This window comes from Macaca thibetana, chromosome 16, assembly GCF_024542745.1.
Source record: "Macaca thibetana thibetana isolate TM-01 chromosome 16, ASM2454274v1, whole genome shotgun sequence".
In the NCBI taxonomy this organism is placed as follows: domain Eukaryota; kingdom Metazoa; phylum Chordata; class Mammalia; order Primates; family Cercopithecidae; genus Macaca; species Macaca thibetana.
In genome coordinates, this window is record NC_065593.1 from 29,036,123 (window position 1) to 29,047,440 (window position 11,318).

An 11,318-nucleotide genomic window follows, 5' to 3' on the forward strand; every position below is an offset into this window, starting at 1 on the left:
GAATAAAACTAGCAGTTGATAACAAGAGGAATTTTGGAAACTCTACAAACACATGGAATGTAAACAATATGCTCCTGAATGACTAGTTGGTCAATGAAGAGATTAAAAGAGAAATTGAAAAATTTCTTGAAACAAATGATGATGGAAACACAATATACCAAAACCTATGGGTTACAGCAAAAGCAGTGCTAAGAGATTAATTTGTAGCTCTAAGTGCCTACATCAAAAAAGAAGCAAACCTTCAAATAAACAACCTGACAATAAATGCTTGAAGCAATGGATATCCCATTTACTCTGATGTAGTTATTACACATTGCATGCCTGCATCAAAATATCTCATGTAACCCATAAAAATACACACCTACAATGTACTCACAAAAATTAAAAATTAAAAAATAAGAAGCCTGCAGTTAATGAAGTTGAAATTCCAGAAATTCGCTGGAATGCTAGGAAAGAATCCAGAGACTCAGGGAAGTGGATCTGTTGGAATGGATCTAGTCTATCTATGTGCAAGCAGCTGGGAGGCCCAGGGGGATATTCCCTTCAATCGAGGTATTAAGAAATGTTTCGATGTGGTTGTGGGAGGAGGGCAGGATGCTTAAGAGCTCTGTAGGGGCTATTCTTTATAAATCAGTGATGACAGTAGGGCGTGCTACAATCCCATAGTTCTCAAATTTTTGTGTATTTCAGGATCACCTGGCAGGCTTGTTAAAGCAGTCTGCCATGTTACTACTGGTGGTAATTAAAGTAATCATGATGTCGACAGATCCTATTCCTGTGCCCCTTTCCATGGTGCACCTAAAATATATGAGCAACCCAATCACAGAATCCCATTTGGAAGTTCTATTTTATGGGGCCAATTCAATGTCAGTAAGTGTCCTAGCAAGAAATAGGTAACACTTAAAATGGAAGACTTGGAGAAAGGTTTCGTAAAGAAGCTATTTACAAAGGCGTAAGTGAGTGAAGAGAGACCACAGGGGTGTTTAGCATCCTTAGGCTATTAAGAACATGGTTAGACTGCAAAAATTTCTCCCTTTCTGTAGGATGTCTGTTCACTCTAATGATAGCTTCTTTTGCTGTGCAGAAGCTCTTTAGTTTAATTACATCCCATTTGTCAATTTTTGCTTTTGTTGCAATTGCTTTTGACATTTTCATCATGAAATCTTTTCCTGTGCCTATGTTTTGAATGGTATTGCCTGGATTTTCTTCTAGGGTTTTTATAGTTTGGGGTTTTACATTTAAGTCTTCAATCCATCTTGATTTCATTTTTGTATGAGGTATAAGGAAGGGGTCCAGTTTCAATGTTCTGCCTGTGGCTAGCCAGTTTTCCCAGCACCACTTATTAAATAAGGAATCCTTTCCCCATTGCTTATTTTTGTCAGGTTTGTCAAAGATTAGATGGTTGTAGATGTGTGGTCTTATTTCTGAGATCTCTATTCCGTTCCATTGGTCTATGTGTCTGTTTTTGTACCAGTACCATGCTGTTTTGGTTACTATAGCCTTGTAGTATAGTTCAGAGCTGGGTAGAGTGATACCTCCAGCTGTGTTCTTTTTGTTTAAGATTGTCTTGGCTATTCCACTGTGGCTTGTCAGGGGTGAGAGGAGGGAGAGCATCAGGATAAATAGCTAATGTAGGTGGAGCTTATTACTTGGATGATGGGTTGATAGGTGCAGCAAACCACCATGGCACATGTTTACCTATGTAACAGACCTGTACATTCTGCACACATATCCAGGAACTTAAAATAAAATATTTTTTAAAAGAACATGATTATACTCCTACAACTAAAAAAAAGAAAGAACAGGGGGTAACTCAGCAAACCTGGATAGGAGAGTCATAGAGAAACCACCTTGAAAGAAGTTAAAACCATTAGTTGAGGGATATATCCAGGTTGAGGAACACAGGGAGACAACATAGGAAGAAGAACCTCAACTTAACTCTTCTCCCTGCTCTACTGTCCTCAGAAGCTCCCTTGTGCCTAAACCCATTCAGAAGCTAGAAGACCAGCAACCTTACTGATGTGACCCACCAAGACTGGTTTCCTAAGGCAGAGAATAGAATGGAAAAGAATGGAATGTGTGTCTGAAAGGACAAACTTGTAATACCCTTTTCTCATGTGGGTCTTGACACATTTTTGTGTCAAAGTTAGGTAGGACTTAAAATGAACTGAGTGATGTACAATCTTCTGATATTCTCTAGAAGTGATTGCACAAGATTGAAGTGATTGCTTCCTTCAATGCTTGGAGGAATTAGCTGTTCATGCCCTTTGAGCCCAGAGAATGTTTTGTGGGAAGACTTTCAATTCCTGATTCCTTTTCTTTAATAGCTTTAGAATGACTCTCTATTTTTTATTTGTTTGTGCACCTTGGTGAGTTAGATTTTTGAGAAATTCATCCATTTCCTCTAAATTAAATTCCTGGCATAAGGTTCTTGTTATTTTCTTTTTGGTGTCTGCAGACTCTGCAACTGATTATATGTACCTTTTCCTTTTTTCTTTTTTCTTTTCTTTTCTTTTTTTTTTTTTTTTCTGGGACAGAGTCTCACTGTCACCCAGACTGGGTTGCAGTGGTACAATCTTGGCTCACTGCAACCTCTGCCTCCCAGGTTCAAGCAATTCTCCTGCCTCAGCCACCCAAGTAGCTGGGATTACAGGCATGTGCCACCATGCCTGGGTAATTTTTCTTTTTTTTTTTTTTTTTTTTTTTTTTTTTAGTAGAGACAGGGTTTTACCATGTTGTCCAGGCTGCTCTAGAACTCTTGACCTAAAGTGATCCCCCTGGCCTCGGCCCCTTTTTTTCTTTTTTTTCATGGTCAGTTCAGGAGAGTTTTAGCTTCATTATAGGCTACAGAACCAACTTTCAGCTTCATCTATCCTTTCTAATATTTACTGTTTCCTATTTCTCTAATCCTAGCTGTTTATTTCTTCCCTTTACTTTCCCTGGGCTTATTTTGCTAGAGTGGAATGCAGAGGGACGAGTATTCCAGGAAGGCACAAAAATTGTGCCAAGTCTTGGAGCTAGGGATGAGTGGGGAAGGGACATGTTCAACCATTCTAAGCCATTCCCTCCCCAACTCCAGCTCCCAAGTATGTGCCCCTCGCAGGAAGAGCCCAGGAATGGGCCAAACACCTCACTTCTTTGCTCTGAGGACCACCCCAACCCTCCCATCAACAGCTCCAGAAACTCAATGGTCCTTCCTGGAAACAGGGGGCTCGCATCAGTCAGAGGTGTTTGAACCATGTCCCTCTGGGCCTGAGGGGCAGAAGGGGTCATATTATGGAATGTAAGGAGCCCCTGTCATCAGAAACTGACTTAATCTGTTTCAGATATTAGACTTCCACATAAAAGTTGACTTGGAAAAAGACTTCTGCAGCTAAACGAAAGTTTGAAACTACCTTGGTGATAAAATATAAGCAGACTAGCTTTCTCTTCTAGCTTTCCTACTCATTTCCCAGAAGACTTTGGTCAAGTTATTTAATCTCTTTGCATCCATTTCCTCATCTATGAAATGGGCATGATCATAATGGTACGTACCTCCTCAAACTAAATATATAACATGAACAGAGTCCTTAGCATAGCACTCTTTTCTCTACAGGAGTTAATTTTCATTGTTTTTCTTTTTTCTGCTAGAGAAAGTAAGCAGAAAACAGCTCCTTGGATGGCTTCCCATGGTGAGTGGCTGGGGCACATCTGTGTCCCTTTTTCCTCTCTGGCTCCTTGTGGCCTGGGCAGCCAGAAGGAAGCCATGCCATGCTGCTTCAGCCCTCAGCTTCCCTCTTGCATTTCCTAAAAAAGTTTTTGGTGCCCAGCTCCAGCTCAGCAGATTCAGGATCCCCCTTCATCATGACTTGGTCAACACCCTACTCAGGCCAAGGTCCTCTGAGAGCTCCAAGCCTCCCCACTCCCTATAAAAGGCAGGCAGAACAGCCAGAGGAGCAGAGAGGCAAAGAAACATTGTGAAATCTCCATCTCTTACCCTTCAACATGAAAGTCTCTGCAGCGCTTCTGTGCCTGCTGCTTATAACAGCAGCTTTCAATCCCCAGGGACTTGCTCAGCCAGGTAAGTCACCATCACCTCCCCTCTCCCTCTCTTTCCCTCTGTTTCTCTCTTCAAGGAAGACCTAAGCCCAAGTGCTCCCACTTTTTTTTTTTTTTTAGATCGAGTCTCATTCTGTTGCCCAGGCTGGAGTGCATGGGTGAGATCTTGGCTCACTGCAACCTTCGCTTCCCAGGTTCAAGCGATTCTCTTGCCTCAGCCTTCTGAGTAGCTGGGATTACAGGCACCCGCTACCACGTGCAGCTAATTTTTGTATTTTTAGTAGAGAAGGGGTTTCATTATGTGGGCCAGGCTGGTCTCAAACTCTTGACCTCAAGTGATCCTCCCGTCTCGGCCTCCCAAAGTGCTGGGATTACAGGCGTGAGCAGCCATGCCCAGCCAAGTGCCCCACTTCTAAGCCCACCAGAATAGTAAGGCTCCTCAGGTTCACTTTAACATCTAATTTTAAAGATAGAAAGCTGAAGCCCATGTTGGAGACAGAAGGGACCCTACCCGCCCACCTCCAGGTTATCCCAGAGCAAGAATGAAACCTAAGCTTCTGACTCCAAATTTAGGGCCTTTTCTTTGACCTCATCTGATTTTCCCAAACTCTGCACATCTGGGACCACACCCAGTACCTTTCCCACTGGCCTTGCCCGTGGCCTCCCCCTAGATGGCAGTGACATGTCCTCACCATGCAGCTGAGCCTTTGAGATCCTGAGGCCCATGTCACAGGTCCCACCTCACCTCGGGGTCTAGGGCGGGAGCGCTGGGCTTGGAGGTGGATAAGATCTACTTCTTCCTCTTTACTTTGCATCCCATACAGATGCTCCCTGCTGTATTCAAGCTGAGAAAAGCCTAAAATATTCTCAAAGCTTTTTATTTGTAACTATTTCTAGATGCACTCAACGTCCCATCCACTTGCTGCTTCACATTTAGCAGTAAGAAGATCTCCTTGCAGAGGTTGAAGAGCTATCGGATCACCACCAGCCGGTGTCCCCAGAAGGCTGTCATGTAGGTAGAAAAGTCCCTGCTCACCTGGCTCCTCCCCAACCCCACATTCCCCAGTCCAAAATTCTGCCCCAGGAGACAGATATCAGACTGACCTGGAATCTTACTCAGGATGAGATCTAACCAGACTATGTGATGCAAATCCTCCTATTTTGGCCGCACAACAGGCCCGAAGACAGCCTATAATTTCCCATGCCCTGCTTGCTGGATGGGCACCAGGCCACACTCTTTAGCAGATGCCAAGATCAGTTTCCCAGGGGCAGCAAGAGCACTGGTTGCCTCCAGAGACCCCTTCTGTCCACACACCTCCTACTTCCTGTCCCGCAGGGGTGCCTCTTCACCTGTAGCAGGTGGGTCAGGCAGGTTTAGAGCCCAGTGTGTCATCTCCTAGGTAAACCCTCAAAGGGTTCCATCTAACTGCCCCAGCTTTCCTTCCTCCACAGCTTCAGAACCAAACTGGGCAAGGAGATGTGTGCTGACCCAAAGGAGAAGTGGGTCCAGAATTGTATGAAGCACCTGGGCCAGAAAGCTCACACGCTGAAGACTTGAACTCTGCTACCCCCACTGAAATCAAGCGGGAGTATGTGAAATGACTTTTCCATTCTCCTCCGGCCTCCTCTTCTATACTTTGGAATATTTCTACCATAATTTTCAAATCGGATGCATTCTGTTTTGTGATTCAAAATGTACTACGTGTTAAGTAATATTGGCTATTATATGACTTGTTGCTGGTTTGGAGTTTATTTGAGTATTGGTGATCTTTTTTAAAGCAAGGCGTTGAGCAAGTTGGTTGCTGTCTGTAAGCCCCCTTCCCTTCCACTGTGAGCTGCTAGCAGTGGGTTTCTCTTTGGCTCCCAGAGGTTGAGAGCGTGCCTGTGGGAGTCCTGGACATGAAGGGATGCTGCAATGTAGGGAGGCGATGCATCCTCCCAATGTAGGGAGGTGAATGTGAGGCGTTGCTAAATATGTTATTGTGGAAAGATGAATGCAATGGTAGGACTGCTGACATTTTACAGAAAATACACTTTATTTAAAATCTCTTACACAGTGGTGTTTTCTTCAGAAGTGACTTCCAACCAGTAGGAGCTCTAGGAGGTGTGGGTGGATGACAGAGCATGCCAGTGGATGGCGGATGTACACAGGCCCTGGCCGTGAGGCTAGCCTGGCTCATCTGAGTTTCAGGGAGAGCCTGCCTCACCAACCCAGGCTGTTCTGGAACAATGGCTCCAGTCCTCAGCATGGGTGCTCCTGGCTCGCAACTCATCAGTTTCATATTCAGTTCATTTCTTTCTTTAAAATCATACTCCTGCCAAAAGTAAACCCCTCCCTCCCCCTCTAGTCTCCCACCCCAATCTATGCCTCCCCACTCGAAGCACCAAGTGATTCAGACTTCATGTGCACCTGACACCCAGAGGGAAACCAGATGACCAAGTCCTAGTGAGCCTCAGGCTTGGTAGGGAAGAGGGCACTTGGGCCGAACAGACCTTAGAGGATGGGAAAGTGTGGTCATAGCAAAGATTCTTTTAGGGGAGGTCCAAGAGGGCAATGTGGGGAGAGGGCCTGGGAGGAATATCCCCAAACGGTCAGATTTGGGTTTCCAGAGTGTAAAAGTTGGAGACATGTAGAAAGGAAAGTTGAGGGCAGGTTCTAGAGGAATTAGAATATCAGGGTGGGGAATTTAGACTCAGTTCTGAAGGCAGGAGGAAGGTGTGAAGGTTTTTGAGTTATCCAGAGGGAAGAACGGATGCCAAGAAGAGTAGCTTTTGGCTGTGGATAAGATGGAGTTGAGAAGGGAGGGCTGAAAACAGCCTACTGCAAGAGAAAATAGGGGCTGAAGGGCAGTCATGGGGGTGGAAGAGAGGAGGCAGATAAAGAAGACGGCCAGATGTGTGATGGGGGGCAGTCATAAGGGCTGAGGAAGGGCAGTCATGGGGGTGGAGGGGAGGAAACAGATTAAGAAGACTGGGCCAGATGTGTGACGTGTTGAATGGGGAATGAGGGAAACACAGCATGAGACCTTTGTCCTCTAAAAGTGACCTTTAAAGGTAAAGGTGTGCCAACCCCAAGACCTAGAAATACTTTCTTCCTTGGCTATTCTTCTTTGAATCACACATTGTACAAATTGGAGCTTGTGAATGTCCCTTTTAAGGCATCGGGCCTCCTCTTCCTATATGTCCACCGAGGGTTCTCCTGCTCTTCCCAAGACAGCCTCACCCCTCCAGATAAGCTGGGTGGGCATTTCAATCAGACCCGGAACCCACCCATGCCTGGACACCCACCGAGATCTTCCTCAAGGAGAGATGGGCACTGCTGACAACAGCAGGGCCTGTCCCCCAGATCTGGTACCACGCTGCGTCAGGCAGTACACTTGGCAATTTGGGACACCTGGAGGAGTTATCCTGGGAGGCAACGGCCCTGGGCTCTAACACCAGATCTGCCCCTGAATTGCTGCATCTCTCTTTAGCACTCAGTCACCTCATCTGTAAAGTGGGTTTAGCAACATTTTACAGGCAGACAACCTCACATGATCCCCTCCAGCTAGGGCAGCTGTGATTTGGTGATAACATCACCCCCCGAGGCCGCTGGGCAGAGAAATGTTTCTATGTCTATCTGGGACCTTACCTGTTGTGTTGAACTCATGTGTTGGTGCGTGTGTGTGTGTGCGCGCGCACCTGTGTGTGTGTGTGTGTGGGTGTGTGTGTGTATTTTTCTCTTCTTAGGGAGAAGTGCCTTACTTGTTGTGTTGGACTCGTGTGTTGGTGCATGTGTGTGTGTGTGCGCCTGTGTGTGTGTGTGTACGTGTGTGTGTGTATTTTTCTCTTCTTACGGAGAAGGGTCTTGCACCCAAATGTGGACCCAGCTGTGAACCCCAACTTTCTGTTCCACTGTACCCCTCTTGGCAGCCAAATCTAGAGGCAGAGAATCTGCACCACCACCCCGAGTCAAAGCTTACCCCCCAGGACAAAGGCAGTCACTGAGAGGTACTGAGTCACTTATTAGCTCAGTTCCTCTGGCACCAGGTACAACATGTCTCCCTCCTCCTGCCCCATCCTTCTGCCCCTGGCTTCCACCTCTCAACGCCAATCAAGTTTTCACTCTGAAATCCAAGAGACACAGAGGGCTGGGGGTTGATCATTCTATAATTTAAATGTAGAAAGTGCAACAACATAGCTTATCAAGACCAAGCAGATCCTCTGTGACCCAGCAAAAGCGGGGCAGAAGGAATGGTATAGGACTGGGGGTTTCTGGGACAGGTGAAGCTACATGGTTTCCAGAGCCCATAATGGAAAGAAATCTGCTCATTTTCTTTTTGGCAGGCAGTGGCTCAGCTTTTTAATGTGATTCTGAACCCATCTAGCCTGCTTCAAGGCACAGGCCTCGTTGCCTCTCTTCAGCTTGAATCTGTGAACAGAGAATAAGAGAGAAGGCTGAACCACCCAAGCCACCACTGGGTGAGCACCACACAAGCCCCGCCTCCTCCAGCTGCCAGGTCCCCTAAGCTGCTCTTGCTGGGCCTTGGGCTCCCCTCTGTAAATGAAGTTGCTGTACAGGATGTGTGGTTTGCACGGTGGGGAACGGCCAAAGCACCAGGAGCTTATGAATTGAGCTTCCTGGACCCCTCTCCTGGTTTCAATTTGGTGTATCAGGGTGGGGCTGAAGAGCCTGAAAACTTTCTGATGATTAGGTGGGATGAGAAATTCCCATCCTAGAATAGCTCTCTGCTTCAACTTTAATGTTTCTGTGTCCATCTGGGGCCTTACTTGTTGCGTTGGACTCGTGTGTTGGTGCGTGTGTGTGTGTGTGTGTGTGTGTGTGTGTGTGTGTGTGTATTTTTCTCTTCTGATCTGTCTACTTCCTAAACTGGACTATTGTCCAATCTATAGACCAATTCTGTCTCTTACTATCTGGTTGATCTTAGACAAATATCTCTACCTTCCTGAACCTCACTTTTCATGATAACAAAAATATGTACCCCAAGAGGATCGACAGAGAGAATATACACAAAAAAGACTTAAAATACTGACTGGTATGTGAAAGCTACCCCAGTTAAGTTTGTAAAGACCCTGTGATGCAGCTATGTTTATGCCCCTTCACGGATAAGGAATACAGAAGGATACGCAGATAATTAGGTACAAAGGAGTTACCTGTCCACGGTCACCCAAGACTATGGGTTCCAAATCTAGAGGCAGGAACTAATCCTGGTTCCCTTGCTCTTTCCAGTGCACAATAACCCCTTGTGCTTTTGTTAAACAATTCCTTCCTCTTAGCGCATAATGCTGGGATGTAATACTTGGCACCTTGGAGTTTCAGGAAACACACGTCACTGCAGGAGCACAGATGCGTCCTTCCTCACACCTGCTAGGAAGCTCCGTGCTCCCTCTAGCGCCCAAGCACGGTTTGCACCCAGATGCTGGCAACTCTGGGTTTAGAAACTTTATTCTGGTAAAATACTGTCATCTAGTGTCTACTCTTCTAATTCCAGGCTGGCGGGGTTCTGTTCTCTAGGGAGAGATTGAGCAGGTGATCACTTACATTAAGCCCTCATTGGAGCAGCTGGAGCTGGTATTTCTGTAACACTGGATTGCCCGCAGGGAAATCTCTTTCTCCACAAATGAGAAGCAACATCTGGAGAAGGGTACCTGCACTGGAAGAGGAACACAAATGATGGTTTGTATCCATTTCTCAAACTCTCACCTGTAGCACACTTTTTAAAAAACAAGAAAAAAAACACCTCCCAGGACAAGCCCTGGTTTGGGGACCACATCCGGAGGGTGCCGGCATGGCTCTGTCTCATCAGCCACCTCGTTCTGGGGCTAGGTAAAGAGTCAGAAGATTGGGGTTCAGATCAGAGCTCCCCGCACCCCAGCTGAATGGCCTTGAGGAAGATGTGCCTTCACTGCAGCCCTAGACTTCCCATCTGTAAAATAAGACTGTTTGGAGCCTGGTTTCTAAAGGCTCATCCGGTTTTGGTATTTCACCACATATGCATGGTTCTACCCCAGTACTCATGTCCAAGGGTCCTGGGCCCCACACCCTGGGGACCTGGTCAGTCTGATGCAGGACACGGTGGTCCACAGTTCACAGACCTGATCTGGGGAAGATTAGGAATCGTTTGAGGACTCCAAGCTGATGAGATGACAAGGGAAGAGCTCCCAGGAACTAGCTAGCTGCCCTACTCAATCTCTTGAATCCCCTCCTGCCCTGGTCCTCGGCTCTTTCCCAGCCCCCAACCCCCACTCTGTTCATTTGTGCATTCTCCTCCCACACCACACCCCGCAAGAGACCTGCATTCCAACCCCAGCTTCTTCCTCCTAGTTTTTCTGTTTGCAATCCCTTTCATGCCTCTTACTAGGTTGCTACTCTCCAAACAGCCTTGGAGAGCGGACATAATCAACTCCATTTCACTGACAGAGAAAGCAGAGTTTGAGAGCTAAAGTGACTTGCCCAAGAGTAGCCAACTGTTAGAGCCCAGTCTTGCCTTCAGACTCTGCTTTGTGTCTGTCACGCTGTGGAAGCTACACCCAGGCCCTCCCCTGGACCTCGGGCCTCCCCGCTTTAACCAAGTAACCTCACAGGCTCCCTCCCTTGGGTCTGGATGAAGCAGAGCCTCCTTGTACTGAAGCTGGCAGTTCAGTTCTCTGTGTTTGCCCCAACTCATGGTTCTCCTACTGGCTCTCACCCCCAGCCCGTTCAAGTTCACCATTCCTCCTCTTTAGATAGGAAGAGGGGAGACTGAGTTGATGAGTTCAAGGAGGCCTGCTCCAACCCCAGAGTTGCTGACCATGTTTCTGCCCTCCCTAGAGAGACACAAAGGGATGCCTGCCACACTCACTGCTCTTGCTGTCCACGTCTTGCGGCCACATCCCAGCTAGCAGCAAGCACACCAGGGCCGTGGTGATGATCTGCATGTCTTCTGGTCCGGCTCTGGCCTTCCTGGAGCAGCTTTGATGAGCCTGGTGAAGCTAAGACCTCACCACTGTGCCATCCTGAGATGCCGAGGGCTTTTATTGCTTGAAAAAACTCCACCCAAAACTCCAGGCCATGGTGGGAGCCACAAGTGGGAAGCCATAGGGACAGGGAACAGTTGCTCACACCCAGTGACCATGTGGTAAACTCCTTTCCCCACCTCTCCTGGGTGTTATTTGTGGTGATGGATTGATAGGTTGCATTGGGAACTTCCCCAAGTGTGGGAGCAGATAAGAATCTTGAAAAAGTGCGTGGGAACTGCCCTGGTTGAGTGGGAAGCAAAGAAAAGTAAGTGAGAGGAAGT

General features: G+C 46.9%; 2 protein-coding genes across 2 annotated transcripts; one reads left to right on the plus strand and one right to left on the minus strand.

Annotated features, from left to right (window-relative positions):
• Positions 1-3,895: 3,895 nt before the first annotated feature.
• Positions 3,896-6,087, plus strand: CCL13 (C-C motif chemokine ligand 13). The gene is made up of 3 exons (XM_050765009.1): positions 3,896-4,060; positions 4,936-5,050; positions 5,491-6,087. The coding sequence occupies exons 1-3, from the start codon at positions 3,985-3,987 to the stop codon at positions 5,594-5,596; spliced, it is 297 nt and encodes a 98-aa protein (XP_050620966.1). The 5' UTR covers positions 3,896-3,984; the 3' UTR covers positions 5,597-6,087.
• Positions 6,088-8,169: 2,082 nt separating this feature from the next.
• CCL1 (C-C motif chemokine ligand 1) lies at positions 8,170-11,028 on the minus strand. The gene is made up of 3 exons (XM_050763502.1): positions 10,881-11,028; positions 9,581-9,692; positions 8,170-8,449 (listed from the first exon to the last, which is right to left on the minus strand). The coding sequence occupies exons 1-3, from the start codon at positions 10,954-10,956 to the stop codon at positions 8,347-8,349; spliced, it is 291 nt and encodes a 96-aa protein (XP_050619459.1). The 5' UTR covers positions 10,957-11,028; the 3' UTR covers positions 8,170-8,346.
• Positions 11,029-11,318: the final 290 nt, after the last annotated feature.